The following is a 19,746-nucleotide window of genomic DNA, read 5'->3' on the forward strand; positions in this document are numbered from 1 at the left end:
AAAGAGACCCTGAGAATTGTGTCAGTCACACATTTATTTACCAGTCTTTTGATCAGGTCACTTTTGCTCTTCGTTTGGATCAAGCCAATGAATTGATCACCGTAATCCTCTTTTTTCTACTCATTTGTTTAGTTCTAATCAGAATGACAAAACACAATCACTCATTGTCGAACAGGAACAATATCCTGAGAACTCAAATGTGTTTCTGAGGGTTTTTAGCGAAACTGGAGAGACAAAGTACTGGTTGTAATTATTTTTTTATGAAACATGGGGTCATATTGAGAAATGGAGACCACCTCAGGTACTCGCTTGTAACGCCTAGCCAGTGAGGCATAATATTCTTGTTCCAAAGTTATAATGATAGGACTTTCCTAGCCTAGCCCATGAAACGCTCTTCGCTGGTCATTTAGGAGATCCACTAGACCTAGAAACCATTTTTACTGGCCGAAAATTAAAAGTAAGGTTTCTAAGTACTGTAAATCTTGTCACAGTTGTCAAATGGTAGAAAAACAAAATCAGAAGATACATAAGGCTCATCTGTAACCAGTTCTAGCATTTGACGAACCATGTGGCAGAATAATAGAAGACTGTGTCGGTCCTTTTTCTAAGACCATGTCAGGCAATCAATACTTGTTCAGAAATAATGTGTGCATCACTCCTAAATCCCAGAGGCAAATCCTTTCAGGAATATTAAAATTAAAATCGTAGCAAAACTTTGATATAGTGTTTTACACGTTTTGACTACTCCAAATCAAACCGGTCTGACCAAGGGTCGAATTTAAATTGTATAAATCATTAGGTGTCCAGCAGTTTAAATATTCTTCCTATCACCCGAAAGGTCAAGGGACTTTATAAAGATTTCCTCAAAAGTTTTATGAATATGATTCGGGCATATTCATTTGATACAGGAAAAGATTTCGATGAGAGTATTCATTTGCAGTTCTTAGCTGTTTCGAAATCATTTTAAGAATAATTACGTTTCATCCCTTTTGAACTAGTTTTGGGACATAATGTGCATGGACCATTGAAGGTGTTAAAAGAGAAACCTCTTTTAATCGAAGATTCAGAAATATTTTTACTATGTCTCTGATATCAAATACGCGTTGTCAAAGGTTTTTAAGTGGTATGAATTAATCTTCACTCTACTTAGTCAATAATGAAATTAAGGTAAGACGAAACTACAAAAGAAAGACGTATTCAGCATGGTGATAGTCATCAGTCTCTCTTGCCCATATATCACGATCCTTGAAAATTGAAAAGAAAATACGGGCCATAAATCATATCTTTAATACTCCTTGGAGGAGGAAACAGAAACAACTTTGCAACATAAATAATTTAAAGGAGTGTGTTGATGGAGACAGCAGTGTTAGTCTTTCAACCATTGTAGTTGTATCTGTCTCAAAAAGTGAGCATTTAAAAGATGGAATGGAATCTGTCTTCAGTGACGTTTACTTAGCAGTCTTCGGAATTCAGACATATTGAACAATCAAGACCATAATGATCTGCATTTTCAGCCACAGAAAGTGAATTAAAACAGCTGCAATGTGAATATGGGCACGTGTTCCCAGATGTTCTCATACGAGCAAAGAAAATCTAACACTGAAGTTGAAATTGAAGAATCTTCACCAGTGAAGCAGCATCATTACTGAATAAATCCTCCCAAGTAGAAATATTTGGAAAAAAGAAACTCAGTATTTTGCTGGAGAATTTTGCATTGAACCAACAAAAGAAACTGAACTTTCCCCTGTATTCTTGTGATGAAACCAGATAATAATTTCTGTATGTATACTCATTTTAAAAGTTATCAGTGTCACCGAAATGGATTCATTTCCAATACCACGAATCAGGGACTGCACTTACAAATGCAAACTATGTCAAAAGCATGACCTTTTCAAAGGATTTTTTAAACGTTCCACTCACGGAAAGATCGAAAAATAACAAATTGGCATTTGAAAATCAAGATGGACTTTATCAATACAAAGTGTTGCCGCATGATAAGGAAAGTTCTTCGTCAACATTCCAGCTTATAATGAACATGAAAGCATCCATATCATTGTGACACGTATATCAATCACCAGCTACAACAAAACTTAGACAGATTATTGGAAAATCAATCGGAATTTCTTTGATCAATTCAGTTTCATGCAAATTTGACAGTCATTTTAAATGAAAGTCAGTTTTCACATGCTTGTGTTATATTTAGACCATATTATAGGACATGGTGAAATTAAACCTGTAAAAGTTAATTTCTGAATTCTGAATTCCTAGTGCCCTTCAGTTAAATGCATCTAGTGCGTTTTTTAAGTATGGCTGAATATTATCTCATATGTTTCCCATATATTTCCATCATTGCTGACTTTATTTCATTCTTCTGAAAATTAACCAGAGGAGTTCGCTAAATTAAAGGCCATACTTAAGAGTGCGCCAGTTCATTCAGATCAAAATTGCAACCAATTATTTAAAATGTATGTTGATGTAAATGAGTTAGGGATTGCATTCGGAACACTCTATTCCTTTGGATGAATGATATAACTTTATTGATTTTTAGGGATTTAATTCACAATACTGTACGTTGCTAATAAATTTTCAATTTATAACTTAGAGAATAAAATTATCTTAAAATTTCTACTAAGTGTATTTTTTTGTTGCTTAGTTAAGAACATAGAGTCGCAAAACGTATGCAATATGTTTTATTTCTTATTGAAACATTACTTAAATTATTACCTTCGTTTTCTCCTCCCTCTCAAAACGAAAAGGACGATGATTAAAACTATGATCACGATGACAACAGGAACAACAACACCAATTATGATACCACTGTCTGACGGAGGGGAAGACAGACTTATTTCTGAATAAAAGGAAAATTTTAGAATAAAAGCAATTAAAATTTGCGTCAGCGTATAAAAACTTCAAGAAATATTATTTATGTGACAAATATATTATAAATATTGTCATTTGGGAAAACTGAACACTGTTTTGTATAACCACTCCAATAATACCATGTGGAATTATCGTAACATAAATCACCTACATCGCCATTGAAAATGTAACCAAAGGTTTCTAGATATATATAACCTAGATCGCAATGACACATAAACCTCATCACCATGATATATATTGAACAACATATATAAACTACATCGATATGACATATATCAGACCTACGAAACACGAGCTAATACTAGTAATCCTCATGGAAAGATGTCAATGACGATCTGGAGATCAACTGCATATTACATAATTGTTAACGTTATGTCAGTGAATGGAAAGTGGTCAAAGCAGTTTCAATGTGACTTGGCATACCTAGTGTACACTTCTCATCTTTCCATCCATCTTGACAGCCATCTATGCACGTTCCGTTTATGGTTGAACAACTGTCAGAGCCGTGCATACACTTACCACAGGTTTCATTGCATCCATAACCATATGTCCCTCTTTCGCATTCTAAGAAAGTGAACAGCAAATAGTGTATAAAATATATCGCATCTTATGGGTTCTTCTTTTTTCATTCTACTATTATGACTATCTGGTCTTCAAATAAGTAATAGAAAAGAGCGAGAATAACAAGCTTTGTAAGCTTCAACATATAATTGATTTCACTTGAATACAAAGTGAAAATGTAAAACAAAAAGAAAATTACGGTATTGCGAATTAAATCCTAACTAGAATTACAAACAAAAATCCTAATTAATAATGATCTTTAGTGGAAATACAAATTAAATCCAACGTTGGAAGTGTTACTGTGCCTGTTGTGGCCCATGTAGTGTTGATGTGCCAATGGGGGTTGTATTATCATAATACAGTCCAAGAATATATCCTTAATTGCAATTTCCTATAACGTCCAGTCTATTTTGCCAGGAATGATACTGTTGAGCACTTTCGTTTTCCAGGGGCCAATAAATTTGAATTAAATAATTTGAATGAAAGAAATTCCATCCCAAATGTATCGCTGAGTACAACCGTAATACAGCCGATTCTACTGCGATCTTACAGCAAGTATAATTAATTTCGAGAAAACAATATTATATAGTCCTCGTCTTGACCTCTGGTTACAATTATCATTTTTTATATTTTCTGATACAAAGTTTCGTCCTGGAATTTTCCCAATGTTACAAGATGAAATCTAAGTTATAATTAGAATTCCAATTCTAAAATTAGAATATAAAATTTAGTAAACAGCAGGTAGAACCGGCAGTTCATGGGGAATTTCCAAAGTTCTAGACTGAGATTGAGATAAACATGTTTACTATATTATGTCTACCTACATTTTTTAAAACTCCTGATACATGATTTTATTAAATTTTAAACTATTTTTTCATGGCTATAAATCGTACATAATAGCTTTAGTTCACTTTTGCATACGTAATATGATCTTAAGAGTGTAGTGGTTATATAGGATCTATAAATATATGCTTACATATGTTTTGACACTTATTAATAATAAACTTAATACTTGATGGCGCACATGGCTTAATGTCTCAGTGGAAGATGGGGTTTCGACATTTCAAGAATAATTATGTAACTTCCGATTGGTTGGGCTAGGTCATACGAATAGGCCAAATCGAGGAAAAAGAAGCGGTGTTGTCTCTCACGTGGGGTCTGTTGCGAAATACAGTTGCAATAGATGGTGTATATAAAGAGAGAAATGAGCAATCAAATTCATTCCAAATTTGAAGTCATTCACATTTCTTGTGTTCCTTTTGTAATGTATGCAGACGTATTTTTGCTGTACGTAAATAAGAGGTAAAAGATTGTTTGCATATTTCAGTGGAAATAGATAGTGTTCATTCGTTGCACGATAATATTATTCTATAACTGTAATACGTTATTCGACGAAATTCTGGACAACACCATCTTGATGATGTCAGCGTTGTTGGAGGACCAGAACATTTCCGGTTTTGAAATGTATAAGGAACTTCACATTCATTTACGACCTTTATAGACCTTTATAAGGATTAGTTTCGAGTCATCTCATAAATACTGTAAGTTCCACGCGCATTTTCTTGTTATATCTTTGATATATAAATTGCTTTTCTTAAACGTTTGCAAGACTTGTTGGTTTTGTTTTTTACTCTGTTATTTAATTTGTGACCGTATGTACGAAACAGCTTCAAAACCAAAATTAATGAGTCAGAATAATACAAATGGAACTTGATTTTTGACAAGGTCAAGTCCTATATACAACTACCAATAGAACATAATGAAAAAAAATAAAAATACTAAAAACAAATACAAATTAAATATATATAACACTCCAAAAATGAACGAGACGAAAGCATTATGAAGAGAATCTCGTCTGATGATTTCTTCTTAATATATTACCCGATACTATGCTTTTCATGGATTTCAGTATGGTATCAAATACTATATTCAATGGGCAATACCTGAATGCGTTTATATTAGAGAATAAATATATCCAAATTTGTTTCACAAGAAAAAAATATGGTTCGTAAATAATATGATGATATTATAGTCACACTGATATTTCCTCTGGCTCGTTTCAAAATGTTATTGCAATGAAACACATTCTCATATGTTCGATTTAAATAAATATATCTGACGTTATTTACTTCATGAATATTCAAAGAATTTAGCTGCATTACCTATAGAGAATCGCTCAAGTTGTCATTCTGTTCATACGAACTGAGGGTATAATTGATAGATCATAGTCTCCTGCAACGATCTGATTGATATAGGTTGTTATATTATTGTATCTTTTCTAAGGGTTCTTCGATCCCCTAACTTTATCACGAAAAATTGGGACTAGCACGACACATGCAATATACGTTACATTGTCAGCTAAATATTTAGAACACGTACAAAAAAGTAAGCTCACACTGTTGCAATCGTCTTTAATCACATATATTCACTTCAAAATCTTCTTGCACGAAATAAAAAACAACACATTCTGCTAGAATATAGTTTAGTGTAGAGAAGTAGTGCGTGAGTGATGATTTTGCTGCAATTAATTGATGAGCAAACCTTTAGCTTTCACTTAATTGGAACACTCAACGTACCACGTGTAAAATTAATCAGAATTACCTTTAGTAGATAAGCTCATTATTACTGAAATCAACATCATAAAATAACTGACTTAAATTACTTAGACACCTAGACTATAATAGTGCATATAGTGTTATTTAAAATTACGATTAATTCTAGCTTGAATGTACGACGACAAATAAATGTCGAATAATAAAATATAAAACGAATGACAAAGTCCAGCTTGTTGCGCATTATAAGATTTTGCTTAGAATACTGACTACATAAGTTGACACGTTCCTCCCCACCAGCCAGCTTTACTACCGTCCATGCACTGCCCGTCTGTCGCTCAACCAACGAATAATGACCCATTTTAAACAGATAACAACATTTCTTTTTACGTAATAACGCAAATTCCCCTTTCTCATTCTTAGAAAACAGGAAACAAAAAATTTCCAGAAGAGGTGTGCATATCTTTTGTCTTCGTGACTACGTGCTTTTCAGTCACGTCGAAATTCAAATCGAAACTGTTCTTGCAGAATAAATATATATTTATATCCAACAACTCATCTTGCTTGGATTTAGTATTGTTAGGACAATACGTTCTAAAAGGAAATTATAATGAAACTACAGTATATTCAAAGCAACTTTGTATCAAAGCGAGTTTCAAACATCGAAATTGGTGCGCTTATAAACAGGTGGTAAATATTCGCACAGATTATTATTCGATTTATACGATAAACGTTAGAAGAATCTTTCACTTTAGATTGTGCTTTCGTTGCTTGAAGTTCGTCCTTCGCACACTTTTCTTTTACCTTTCACGAACAAATGCAAGCTAAATATTTCATGTTCTCATTATGCGTAATTCATATTAAAAACCTCTCTCGTTCCTTTTATTTTCTTTTAATAATTAATTTCTGCGACAAGAAAAAATGATTAAGATTTTTCTTATATTATTATCATTAGCATTCTAACAAAGATAATACTTTAATGGCATCGAATCAAAGACGAATTCATTGATAATTAATCACGGCAAAGGCACATAGTAGCACATAATCAGGAAACGTTTGCCGAATATTTTGAGCACAAGCATATAAATTAGCATGTACTGAAATATTCTGAAAATCGAGTATTCCATTACTTCAAACTTAATTTACAAATGCAAAATCAAAAATGTGCATCCTCTTATTACAAAAGTACAGAAACATTTCTTATGATGATTTTACTTCGGCGTTACATTTGTTAGATACAAGCTCAGGAACAAGAGGGCTAAAATAATGACAACGTACGTTTTGTTCCAGATGATATATGCATTTTCAAAATGGAATATGACGTACTCTGTATGAATGTTTCTTCCCGCCATTCAGCTTTACAACCGAGTTTGCACTCTTCGTCAGTCGTTGAACAGCTGTTATTGCCGTTTAAATACATGTCACAGGTACTGTTGCATTTGTACCCATATGATCCTTTCTGGCATGCTTAAGAGACCAAATGCAAAACAGCATTTTAGGATTCACTAAATCTTTCAATTATCTTTAAATAATATTGTATTAGTATTCAGCTTACTTATCCAAGCAGAGTATCTTCTTTGCACAAGAAAACTACATGCATTATGAACATTCCGAAAGTGTACTAAATGTAGATGTCCAAATATAATGTTTTATAGGCGATGTACTAGTCGTATGTGCATATTTATTATGATTTTAACAACTTACAATTTGGTTGCGATTATATCTGCATTTTCAATTGAATGTTACATACCATGTTTACAAGTTCCTCCCTGCCATCCAGCTTCACAACCGACCTTGCAATGTCCGTCAATACCTGAACAGCTGTTGTTGCCACTAAAACACATTCCACAGGTTTCATTACACCCGTAGCCATATGCTCCTTTATCGCACTCTATAAGAAAATGAAATACAAAGTCACATTTTGAAACTAACACAAATTGCATATTCGTTAGAAAGAGGATATATGTGTTTAGTAATTTGTCATCAGAGTATGTTTTTGTGCAAAGAATATTTAATTTCCGAAAATCCAGATTCGTTGTTGAAACATTCGTTCAAATATAATACATTTCGATCATTATTCTGGGGTTTTGAGCAGATTTAATTTGATAATCACAACATACAATTTGTTATTATAATGGAATATACCACGCACGGTGTACAATTACTCCCCGTCATCCTGTTTTTCCAAATGAACTGCCACCATCCACCTGTCACTGCACATTTGTTGTTGCCGCTAAACCACATGCCACAAGTGTTATTAGACTTGTCACTACATGTTCGTCTTACACATGCCAAAAAGAAACGACATACGACACTACATCTGCGAAAAATCCTAAGTTATATTTTCTTTGAAAGAAACAGTAAATGAACATTTCACCCATACTCCTTGTAAGGTTTGTCTTGCACTAAAATTAAATTACGAAACATCAGGTTTTTATTGTTGAAAAATATAGTGCATTTTTAGTGGATTCAACTAATATTAAGTGCAAATTTATTTTGAAAATGAAACGTACACTCTATTCGAGACTTTATCCGCATTTTCCGAATGTGACATACCCTGTTTGCAAGTTTCTCCATGCCATCCAGCTTCACAACCGAGCTTGCACTTTCCGTCGATCGCAGAGCAACTGTTGTTGCCACTAAAACACATGCCACAAGTTTCATTACATCCCTGGCTGTATGCTCCTTTATTGCATTCTAAAGGAAACAAATTATTTCACTGTATTTCAGGATAAACACCATTCTTACTTTTTTTTAAAGGAACACTATATAAGTATTTTTCTTTCCCATCCCTGTAAAGTATGTTCTTGCGCAAAATATTTTAATTCTGCAACTCGTTGACTTTGTCACTAATAACTACACAAATAGAATGCATACCGGAAAATATACTTGTATGATGTACAGATTTATTGTGAATATGACAACTTGCAGAATGTTTGAGATTACAGCTGTATTTTCCGATGAAATGTGACATACCATTTTTATACGTTTTGCACAATCATCCACCTTCACAACTGACCTCGCATTATTCATCAATCGTTGAACAGCTGTTGTTGCCATTAAACACATGCCACATGGTTTATTGAAAATTGTATTACCTAAAGATGATGTCACATATTTGGTTCCATTTTGAATACTGTATATGAATATACGGCTATGGAATCCGACTGTTCCTATCTGCTATGCAGTACTCCGTATGCTCTTACATCGCATCCTTAGAGGAAACAATATACTTCACAACATTTTAGGATAAATGCACTTTTAATACTTCCTTTGAAAGAAAGGCTCGAGGAACACTATATATTCCCATCCACACGGAACATTTTCTTGCGGACAAAAGCGAATGTTTAAATTCCAGAAACGTATTGCCTTTCTTAACAATATCTAAATATCCCATTGCAAATAATATAATATTAGAATGTACATATGTTCCTTTCATAATGACAACTTACATATTGTTAGAAATTACAAATCCATTTTCAGATGGAATGTGACATACCCTGTTTACAAGTTCTTCCCTGCCATCCAGCTTCACAACCGAGCTTGCACACTCCGTCAATCGCAGAGCAACTGTTGTTTCCGCTAAAACACATGCCACAAGTTTTATTACATCCCTGGCCGTATACTCCTTTTTCACAATCTAAAGGAAACAAATAATTTCACTTTATTTCAAGATAAACACCATTCTTACTTTTTTAAAGGAACACTATCTAAGTATGTTTCTTTCCCATCCTTGTAGGGTATGTTCTTGCGTAAAAATATTTTAATTCTGCGACTCGTTGACTTTGTTACTAATAACTTCACAAAGATAATGCACACCGGGAAATATACTTGTATGATGTACAGATTTACTTTGAATATGACAACTTACAGAATGTTTGCGATTACAGCTGTATTTTCCGATGAAATGTGACATACCATTTTTACAACTTCTGCGCTGTCATCCACCTTCACAACTGACCTCGCATTCTTGATCAATCGTTGAACAGCTGTTGCCATTAAAACATATGCCACATGGTGTATTGAAAATTGTATTACCTAAAAATTATGTCACATATTTGTTTCCATTTAGGATACTGTATATGAGTATACGGATTTGGAATCCGACTGCTCCTATCTGCTATGTAGTACGCCGTATGTTCTTATATCGCATCCTTAGAAAAAATAATATATTTCACAGCATTTTTGATAAACACACTTTTAATATTCCCCTTGAAAGAAAGGCTCGAGGAACACTGTATCTTCCCTTCCACGTGGAATATTATCTTGCGGATAAAACAAATGTTTAAATTCCAAAAACGTATTGCCCTTGTTAACAATATCTAAATATCCCATTGCAAACAATATAATATTAGTATGTACATATGTTCCTTTCATAATGACAACGTACAGATTGTTCGAAATTACAATTCCATTTTTATATGGGATGTGACATACCCTGTTTACAAGTTCTTCCCTGCCATCCAGCTTCACAACCGAGCGTGCACTGTCCGTCAATCACGGAGCAGCTGTTGTTGCCAAGAAAACACATGCCACATGTTTCATTACATCCGTACCCGTATGTTCCTCTCTTGCAACCTAACAAAAATACGTTCGAAAATTATAGGATAATGACAAGTTGTAATTTACCATGAATGAAAGGTTATATGGTTATTGTACCTTTTGATAACACATTCGTATTTATTTATGAGGGAAAAAATGAAATTCAGAAAATCCAGACATTTTGCTGAACGCAAATTTAGAGAGATAATATATTCATTACATTATATTACCTGTAATATTTCGAAAAGCAAACCTCCTGAACACTTTGGAAGGAAAGCAATTTTTCCTAAGCGTCTTAGCTCATTTTAACGATTGGGATTGTTCCTTCTGTAGAAGTAAAATGAAGTTCTTACTCCTGTACAGGTAAATTTTGGTCTCACATTTCATCTATTTGGATTTTCCGAAGATTTATATCACCTACTTTCTCATCCGAAAAACTGTAGAGAGTAATATGCAACGTTCCCGCATATCAACAAAATATGGTGAATATTGAAAACAATCATCGTTATTATGTGATATATATAGCATGCCTTTTAATTTTCATTTAAATGAATGTTTTTTGAGACAAAACTATTAAAATTAGAAATTCTTTTAAAAACTATAAACATAATTTATGAAAATAATATATTTCAATCATTATAAATGATTTCAGTATTTAATAAAAGTTCTGAAAAGTAACACGGGAACCAGCTACCGTTACACACAACTAAGATAAGATCCATCAAGGCTAAATTCCATTAAATATTTTCCTCTAAGAACCACCAAGGCTGCATTCTTGTAAATATTGTCATCTAGGAACCACCAAGGCTAAATTCCTTTCAATATTTTCATCTAGAAACCATCAAGGCTAAATTCCTATAAATGTTTTCATCTAAGTACCATCAAGGCGGAACTCCTTTAAATATTTTCATCTAAAAATAATCAAGGCGGAGGTCCTTTAAGCACGTTTTAGCTTGTAACTAAAACATACGAAGAACTGTGCTCTAATCAATTTGTGGAGAAATCTATATAACAATAAAGACAATAAATGATTGATAATTTTGCTTTTCACCAATATTATCTTGAAAGTAGGTTCCCCATGTTATTTTGTTTGAGTTTACTCGAATGATGGAATCGACGGTAATTAGAAATAACTTAGGAAAGCTTTTCTTAAATAAGACATACCATCTTTACACGTTATACCACTCCATCCTCTCTCACATCCCTGTGTACAGTGTCCGGTTGTATTACAACTAACGTTGCCATTAAGACAGTTCCCACAAGTTTCATTGCATGCATCGCCAAATGTTCCTTTCTGACACTCTAAGAAAAAGAATTTATATTACAAGTATTTCAAGGTTTACATATATCGAATAATGTCTATCACTACGTGATGAAATTGTAATAATAAACTGCCTGTTCAATGAAATGACAACATTCAAGCGATGTACCTCTCCGGAAACAGGCTCTTAAATTTCATAGCATCATAATCGAGAAAAGGGTGCTGTATCGACTTAAGGTTAAAGAATCTTATACATGCAGAAGCAGACCTGTATTTGATTATATATATATATATATATATATATATATATATATATATATATATATATATATATATATATAGAGAGAGAGAGAGAGAGAGAGAGAGAGAGAGAGAGAGAGAGAGAGAGAGAGAGAGAGAGATAGATAGATAGATATATGGGGGGGGGGTGACTATCATGAGACTTCATCATATAAGTAAATACAAAATATAATCCAGGTCGTAACTTTTTACGTTGACGATGATGTAGATTCCTTGTTGGAAGCTTTCCATGCCTGTATTTAGTTTTATTTTAAGATGCTGATGCCTTGGACGTTTGGTAACTTTTTGCAACATCATGAAAGGCGTAATTAAAACAATTCGCTGAGACATAAAAGAACATGTCCGATGTAGACTAAACGAAAGATCAGTATGTAAAGTATATACAGGTATTTTGAAAACTGTATTTTGATCCAAATATATGATAAATCAAAAAAATCTTCTCCTATTTCCCGGTACCAATCACTACTACCCTACATGACACTAACATCAAAACAGCGAATATTATAGTTTGAAAAAAGACGCTTTTATATTACTTTCTCAATATGTAATGTTGGTTGCTTATGTTTATTTATCCTTTCCTCAGTTATAGGATTATTCGCTTTGAAAAAGATGACTATACTATATTTTCATACTGTCTCTCTTCCCTGTCATTTATAATTGCGTACATAATTCAACGTAAAATGAATACATCTCTCCCGTGATATGTGCCTCTCATTCAGAGGCGAATATACGCTATTTCACTTGAAGTGTATAATTAGGAATTGATATCATTGCCCAATTCTTTTCTAACCATTTCAGCAGAGATAGAAAACATGCATTATTTCCATTCAACGCTAAATTCTAATTCTTACTTTGTGAATTTACTGATATGTGTTGTCACTTTCAAATTTAAATCCTTCATCGACCCCGAATGACAATGTCTTGTCATCATAACGAGAAGAAATATTAGAAGCCAAGTGCAGAAATACAAATTGTACATTTCAGAAATTACACGACACTTTGAAATTTCATTTTACAAGTTCAGAAGATATACTGTATTGGTCTAAAATTTCCTTTATAAAGTCAGATCAACATAGACGAGAGATTATTAGATTTAATCATCGTCGTCATGAATAAAATATCCGAATAATGAAAAGGAATTTTGTAACAAAATTTTTTTAACTATCGAAGAATATACTTTTAATCGGAGAAAATGAAATGCTTAAATGTTGCAATAAAAATATACAAACCTCTTTTGTGGAGGAATGCAAAATAGTAAATTAAATCACATACATTGAATAAATTACATTCTCATTGAAATTGATTATCCGAACAACGGCGAGCAGAATACAACGTATTAGGTGTATTGTAATTCCATTATCAAAAAAGATATAATTTTGTATATATCAATGACAATACACTTACCACCTTCGACCACGACCTCACAAATAACAAGGATGTCCTCGTTTTGTCGTATCACTGACACGAAACGGGCTAAAGAATCATTAACTCTAAATGTGTGTGGAGCTTTGACTGGCTGTACTTCTACTAACGGTTGATTCGCAGTCCATGGCTTCGAAACATTGCCGATGAATACCTTGAAACCGGAAAGTTGACTCACTAAAGTAGAAATGGTCTTTTTAGAATAATTATTCAGATTGTTTTCAATGTATATGGTTACTTTAACACATATAAGCATAGGCAAAGTTGCGTTATATACAAATGTTTTGTTTCATGACAGTTTTTCACTGCTTATAGATATATCTAATATAGGTATTTGAAACGGTGGAATTCTGTATGAGACACGTAGCATGCATACCCATGTCTGCAAAAAGGGTGTATATATATATATTGCTTCACTGTTTGTTATCTTCATTTATTATGATTTACATATATTTATTGATACATACACATTGGCAAAGATACATACACACTGGCAAAGATACATACACATTGGCAAAGATTACTGGAATTATGCTATTGCCGATTAAATAGACAAATGAGGGCATGTAAAACTACGAAATGAATGTCGGTACCTTTCTTACGTTCGATTTAATTTTAGGGCTTAATATTATATTTGCTAAAAGTTTTGTTAAAATAGTCATTAAAACAAGAGAAGATGCATCTGCATTCTAATAACGAAGGAAACTTACAACCATCACTTCTTTCATAAACCACGATGGTCTTTACAATAATCAGGAAGCCTATATCCACCTCCCATGTATGGTTGTCCCTACGAGTGTCTGTTGCACTACAGGTCTTGTCTACATTAGGATTTCTTCCATCTGTATTACCATCTACAGCCTTATCAGCCGTCCAGTTGAAATTGTTGTAAGTCAATGTTGACGACTGATACGCAGATTTATTCACAGCGAAATTCTCGAAACCTAAAATAAACAACTGAACTAGTTATTCATACAAATGAAAGGAAAATGCATGCATACATACATACATACATACATACATACATACATACATACATACATACAGACAGACTGAGAACATACAAGTTTTGTAAAATTCGAAAACAATTAATTTCCCTTGAATACATAGCATTTCTAACACAAGTCCTAACATTTAAAGTTCTAAAAAAACGTTAATGATATTCCACAAAAAGTCTAAAACTGGAAGTGTTTATGTGCATGTAGTGGAAAGTGTCGTAGTGATGTGCCAACAGTCTTTATTGAATCACAATAATACAATCCATGAATATATCCTTATTTAAATTTCATTATGAATCCATGTCTCTTTTTTTCGAAGAAGTCTCTTTTTGCACTTTGTATTTCCAGAGAAGAGTCAACTGAATTGAATAATTTGAATAAATGCAATCCAACCCAAATGAAAAACTGGGCACAACAATAATCCCACTGATTCTGCTCAGATCTTAAAGCACGAATAATTCTTTTTTCCAAGTAACAATATTTTATAGTCTTCTTTATGACCTCAAGTCACAATTAGCATTTTCTACAAATAAATATTACCCAATGAAATTTTAATTTTGGAAGGTCCCGAATGTTTACAAGATAAAGTCCTTGTTATAATTAGAAGATTTGATAGTTACTCATAAGGGTCTTTTTCATTTGTAGTATGTTTACAAAGACATTGCTTTGACATGATTTTTCTGAGGTCAGCTGCTTTGGTTTGTGTCCTTGTCTTGTTGCAGATTATATTTTGGTTTGTTGTTTCCTTGAAATTATTCCAACAGTTGACACCATCGCTAACCTTATCTTTATAAGTTAGTATCCTCTCTCTAGTATAAATGTTTCTTAGATTTTATTAGGGTTTTTCTCGCAGATATTGCCTGCTCTTGTATCGTTTTCAAAATGACAAAATTGATTTTGAACTTGTGCACATAAATGAAACAGCACAATGAACCATTTGGCTTGGATACAGTCATTAATGAACATACGATATAAGTTAAGCTTAAAATCAAGATTTCCTTGACTGTTAAAAGACATGAGTGACAGCTAAGTGATGTTATATTCAGTTACCCAGTTGTTCAAATATAAAATCCAAGCTTTCATTCGGTCAAGGGGAAAAGCGTCAGTCGGAACAAAGCATTTTTGAAGGTAATTCCCCATAACAAGAAATGAACATCTTTATCTGATATGTGGACAGCAAACATAAATGGTCACCATAAAATGAACATTTATTAATGGCTGTCCCTTCTAGTTATTGACAACTACATTTTCATTTCATTTTGGCTGGATCCGTGGTACAAATATATGCATACTGATCAACATGTGTTAATAGATTCATCATTATGTGAGTGTCATGACGTCGCAAATTACATTTTGATAGTGTAGAGCAAGTAACAAGTATCGACATGTGAAGTTATCATCATATAATAACGACACTGCTCTACGGTCAAATACCATTATACAAACAATCGAAACTAATGACAAATTAAGACTAGTTAACAGCAACTATAAAATTAAGCGGCAGGGGTGTAATATACATAGCTTCAATATTTCTTATAATGTATGTGCGCACTTGGGACAACATATCAACAAAGAACATAGACTTAAAAGAGTCTGAAATGATTCAGTTGTCATGGACACAGAATCTAACACCTAACAGGTGTCTTATTTTTTCATCAATATTTACAAAATACTAATTAATACTTAGGCGATGAAGACTTTTGAACAGATGCATATCTATGAAGTGTTACTAATTTCTGATAGGTGGACCAAAATGAAAAGTATACACAATATTGAGGAACATTACACGGTTTCTAAAGAACCAAGTATAATCAATCCCAAACATAATACTACCAATTGCTTTCAAACAATAAATGTAACAAAGGTGTATTTGCCCGTGCATGCGTCCATGTAACGACGGTTACACGTGCGTTCTTACAAGCTGCTTATTCATATACAGTCATACAAAAGAATGGAATATTTACATGGATGAATAGACGGGGAGCCATTAACTGGTAGGGTGGCTGCCTGTGACTATTTCATGACTTCGATAACTATCTATGGGATGAGTCAACAAGGACTAAATATGCTTTACATTTAATTAAACTGATTATGCTTCAGTTCCATCAAGCAAGCAATATTTCTGCAAACAAACAATCATGAATTATTACCGAAATTTCTAGATTATCATAATTGTGCATAATTTTGTAGAGATAATAATGCTGTTCATTCTGTCTTGCTCAGCGTGACATTTACGTTTAATGTATGGGATAGGATCACATTAACTTTCCGTCTGCAAGGGATGGGATCTGCTTTGTTGGGGCATGAACTGAATTTTAATTACAGTCCGTTCGATAACCATCCTACATAGATGTCATTGAAGCGTTAAGTGTACGGAATGAGAGGATTGAGGCGAGCCGGAGAACATCTTGGTCCATTTGATATGGGTTTCATTAAATAATATTTTCTGGGGCCCCGAGTGGCCGAGTGATCTAAAGAGCTCTCCGTTACAGATTATTGCCATCTCACCTCTGTCTGCGTGGGTTAGAGTCTCAGATTCGGCCAATGTGGGTATGTGAGAAAGCTTGCCAGTAGCTTCTTGTGGGTCGGTGTTTCTTTCCGGGGTTTTCCTGGTTTCTTCCTCCACCATTAATACTGGCCGCCATTATAGCCTATCGTGTGCTGCAAAATGGCGTTCAACCAGACAACACCAACACTAAATAATAGTTTCTAGAATAGCTATTAATAAAGGCGGACTAGAGTGGAACATTCTGACTTTGATGGGAGTGTTACATTTTTTGGTAGTTAGAGAAGGAAATTCTGACTGGCAAAACTAAGCGAAGGGATATGTTTTCCAGACACAATTCAGGGTGGCTTTAAAGTAGTGTCCCTCGTGATAGTAGACAACCTGATGCAAGCTTAATGTATCTACTGTAAATAAATATTTCTCGTTATTTAGACCAAGGGTCCTGTGTCTGGAAGGAGGACACCAAAAGAAAGAAATTCAGCTACGTAGTAAGATATAGTCTCACTAAAACACAAGGTTATTCTGAATTGCATGCAGTATGGTCATTGATTATGTTTGTAATTCTTTGTTGAAGTTATTCGTTTAAATGAACATTTGAATTATCCTTGAATTCAGAAGTTAATTGTTTACATGCATTTTCTCCTGAATATTATACGATCATTGATTACATGAAAGTTTTAAAACTGCCTCATTCAGATGTAATATAAATCGTATATTATAAGCATTTCATGCATTTCATCTGCAACGAATTACGAGAAAAAAATTATCTGTCTTAACGTACTTTTATCATGTATGATGAGAACAGATTTTTCTCTGTCTGGAAATGTATGTCAATGAATCGCTAATTAAAAAGACAAAGTAGTAGTATAAGAAGTGAGGTCCCCTAATTCATTTGTGTAATAATGTTGTGAATTATTAGGAATATGTGCCGACAGGCATAGCCCAGCCAAAATGGGGTGTGGTGGTTTATGTAAACAATTTTAGTATGTAATGATTCTCTGCTATGAATGCGGGTGGTGGCAAGCATAGACATTAATGTATGATGGTAGGATTGTCTATCAATATGAGTTTGCGAAATGACCATATCTTAGTTCTGTTAAATTACGATGGACAATATCACACGTAAAATAGAGTAGGAATATTAATTGATCCTGAACAAGAAAAACTTGACACGTATTTAGTTTCGATATTATATTTTTATTTAAAAAATATTAGCTTGTAACATGTACTGCACAGTGGGAAAGAAAGCACTCTACAAAACAGACGGTTAACGGCCCGAAGAGGCTGGAGAGAGACATACAGACACAGAGACGGACACACAGACATAGACATTGAGAAACACACACACAGAGAAGAAAATAAGTACTGCAACGCAGACCTATCACCAACAGTGATTTTAAAAGACTGGAAGCAACCCAATTAGAATTTAATCAGTCATTCGATTGTATGATGAAGATTATATGATAGGTGTATCAGAAGGACCAATTGAACTTTGCATAACTTTTGTGACTGTTTTTAAGCGAAGTGAATCGTTTAAATATCATGTTCAATTTCATATTATTTATTAATTGATTAAATTGTTATATATTACATAAGGGGGCTCTTTGTTGTACTATTCTGTATCTCTGCTCAGATCTCTTTCGTTCGTTCATCGATTTCCTATTTAATGTATTGTTTACTCGATACGGCCAATAACACCGTGATCGATCACCTGCTAAATATCGATTTTGCGATAATCGATCACAATAACATTTGTGGAAAGTGTAAAGGAAAGAATATCATCAACCTGAAATAGTAAGAGCCGCGTATTTATTCAAACATCAGTAACATTACTACAGGTACTGAAATACTCATATCTGAACAGGTGCTCTCAAATGCATAAGAATAGATGGGTTATATTTTATAATGAAAATCGATTAGTTAATAATAATAATAATAATAATAATAATAATAATAATAATAGTAATAATAATAACAATGATAATAATAATAATAATAACAACAATAATAATAATAATAATAATAATAGTAATAATAATAATAATAATAATAATAATACGTTGCACTGCTGTTTTGCTACATACTATTTATATATGACATGGGATTGAAACTAGAGATATGAAGATAACAAAATGGCCGCCAGATTCATCAATTGCATGGTTGATGTGGATTCATTGTCAATATAATGTTATTTAATGTGATACTCCGGTTACACTTGTGCTAATGATCACAGCGGTTAATATTCACTAATATATTTTACCACCGTCTATGATGTCATCTTTGTTTTCAATGAAAACCTACGTGTTAAAGAAGAACAAGAGGAGTTTCGTTAAGTCCACTTTTAAATAAACATCCATCCACTGAATACTGAATGCAAAATGCGAAACATATCCTATTAAATTTACAAATTAGTTGCAACTTTCTTCGTAAAGAAAAGATCCAATATGTTTTTTTGAAAAGCATGTTGGCGAAGGTGACCATTGCATGTTGATCACTTGTAATTGTCTCCACATATCACGTGATCCAGACATGCGAAGCTAGAGTCTCGTACGGATATAAGTGCGCTAAGAGCTAAAATGGAGACAAAACACCAGCCATACATACTACTCCTGTTATTTTAGAAACTAATCCTGCGGAGTGCATATAGTCAGGCACCGATCAATGCACACAATGTGAGCTAATGTGTTTTCGATGAGTAACCATATCTTAGCGTGTTTTCTATCA

At 33.4% G+C, this 19,746-nt stretch overlaps 1 protein-coding gene across 1 annotated transcript in view; it reads right to left on the reverse strand.

Moving 5' to 3' along the window:
• The window catches only part of LOC149796568 (uncharacterized), a 110,590-nt gene that overhangs the window by 22,411 nt on the left and 68,433 nt on the right, over nucleotides 1-19,746 (reverse strand). Inside the window, exons 2-10 of the mRNA XM_089961268.1 lie at nucleotides 14,229-14,462; nucleotides 13,501-13,695; nucleotides 11,700-11,837; nucleotides 10,431-10,571; nucleotides 9,493-9,633; nucleotides 8,550-8,690; nucleotides 7,744-7,884; nucleotides 3,304-3,444; nucleotides 2,725-2,848 (exon numbers count right to left, since the gene is read on the reverse strand). Coding sequence (XP_089817394.1) covers nucleotides 2,725-2,848; nucleotides 3,304-3,444; nucleotides 7,744-7,884; nucleotides 8,550-8,690; nucleotides 9,493-9,633; nucleotides 10,431-10,571; nucleotides 11,700-11,837; nucleotides 13,501-13,695; nucleotides 14,229-14,462 — 1,396 coding nt within the window. The remainder of the gene's footprint in view (nucleotides 1-2,724; nucleotides 2,849-3,303; nucleotides 3,445-7,743; nucleotides 7,885-8,549; nucleotides 8,691-9,492; nucleotides 9,634-10,430; nucleotides 10,572-11,699; nucleotides 11,838-13,500; nucleotides 13,696-14,228; nucleotides 14,463-19,746) is intronic.

The sequence above is a fragment of the Sinohyriopsis cumingii genome, chromosome 6, assembly GCF_028554795.1.
Source record: "Sinohyriopsis cumingii isolate HCF-2022 chromosome 6, ASM2855479v2, whole genome shotgun sequence".
NCBI classification, from domain to species: Eukaryota; Metazoa; Mollusca; class Bivalvia; order Unionida; family Unionidae; genus Sinohyriopsis; species Sinohyriopsis cumingii.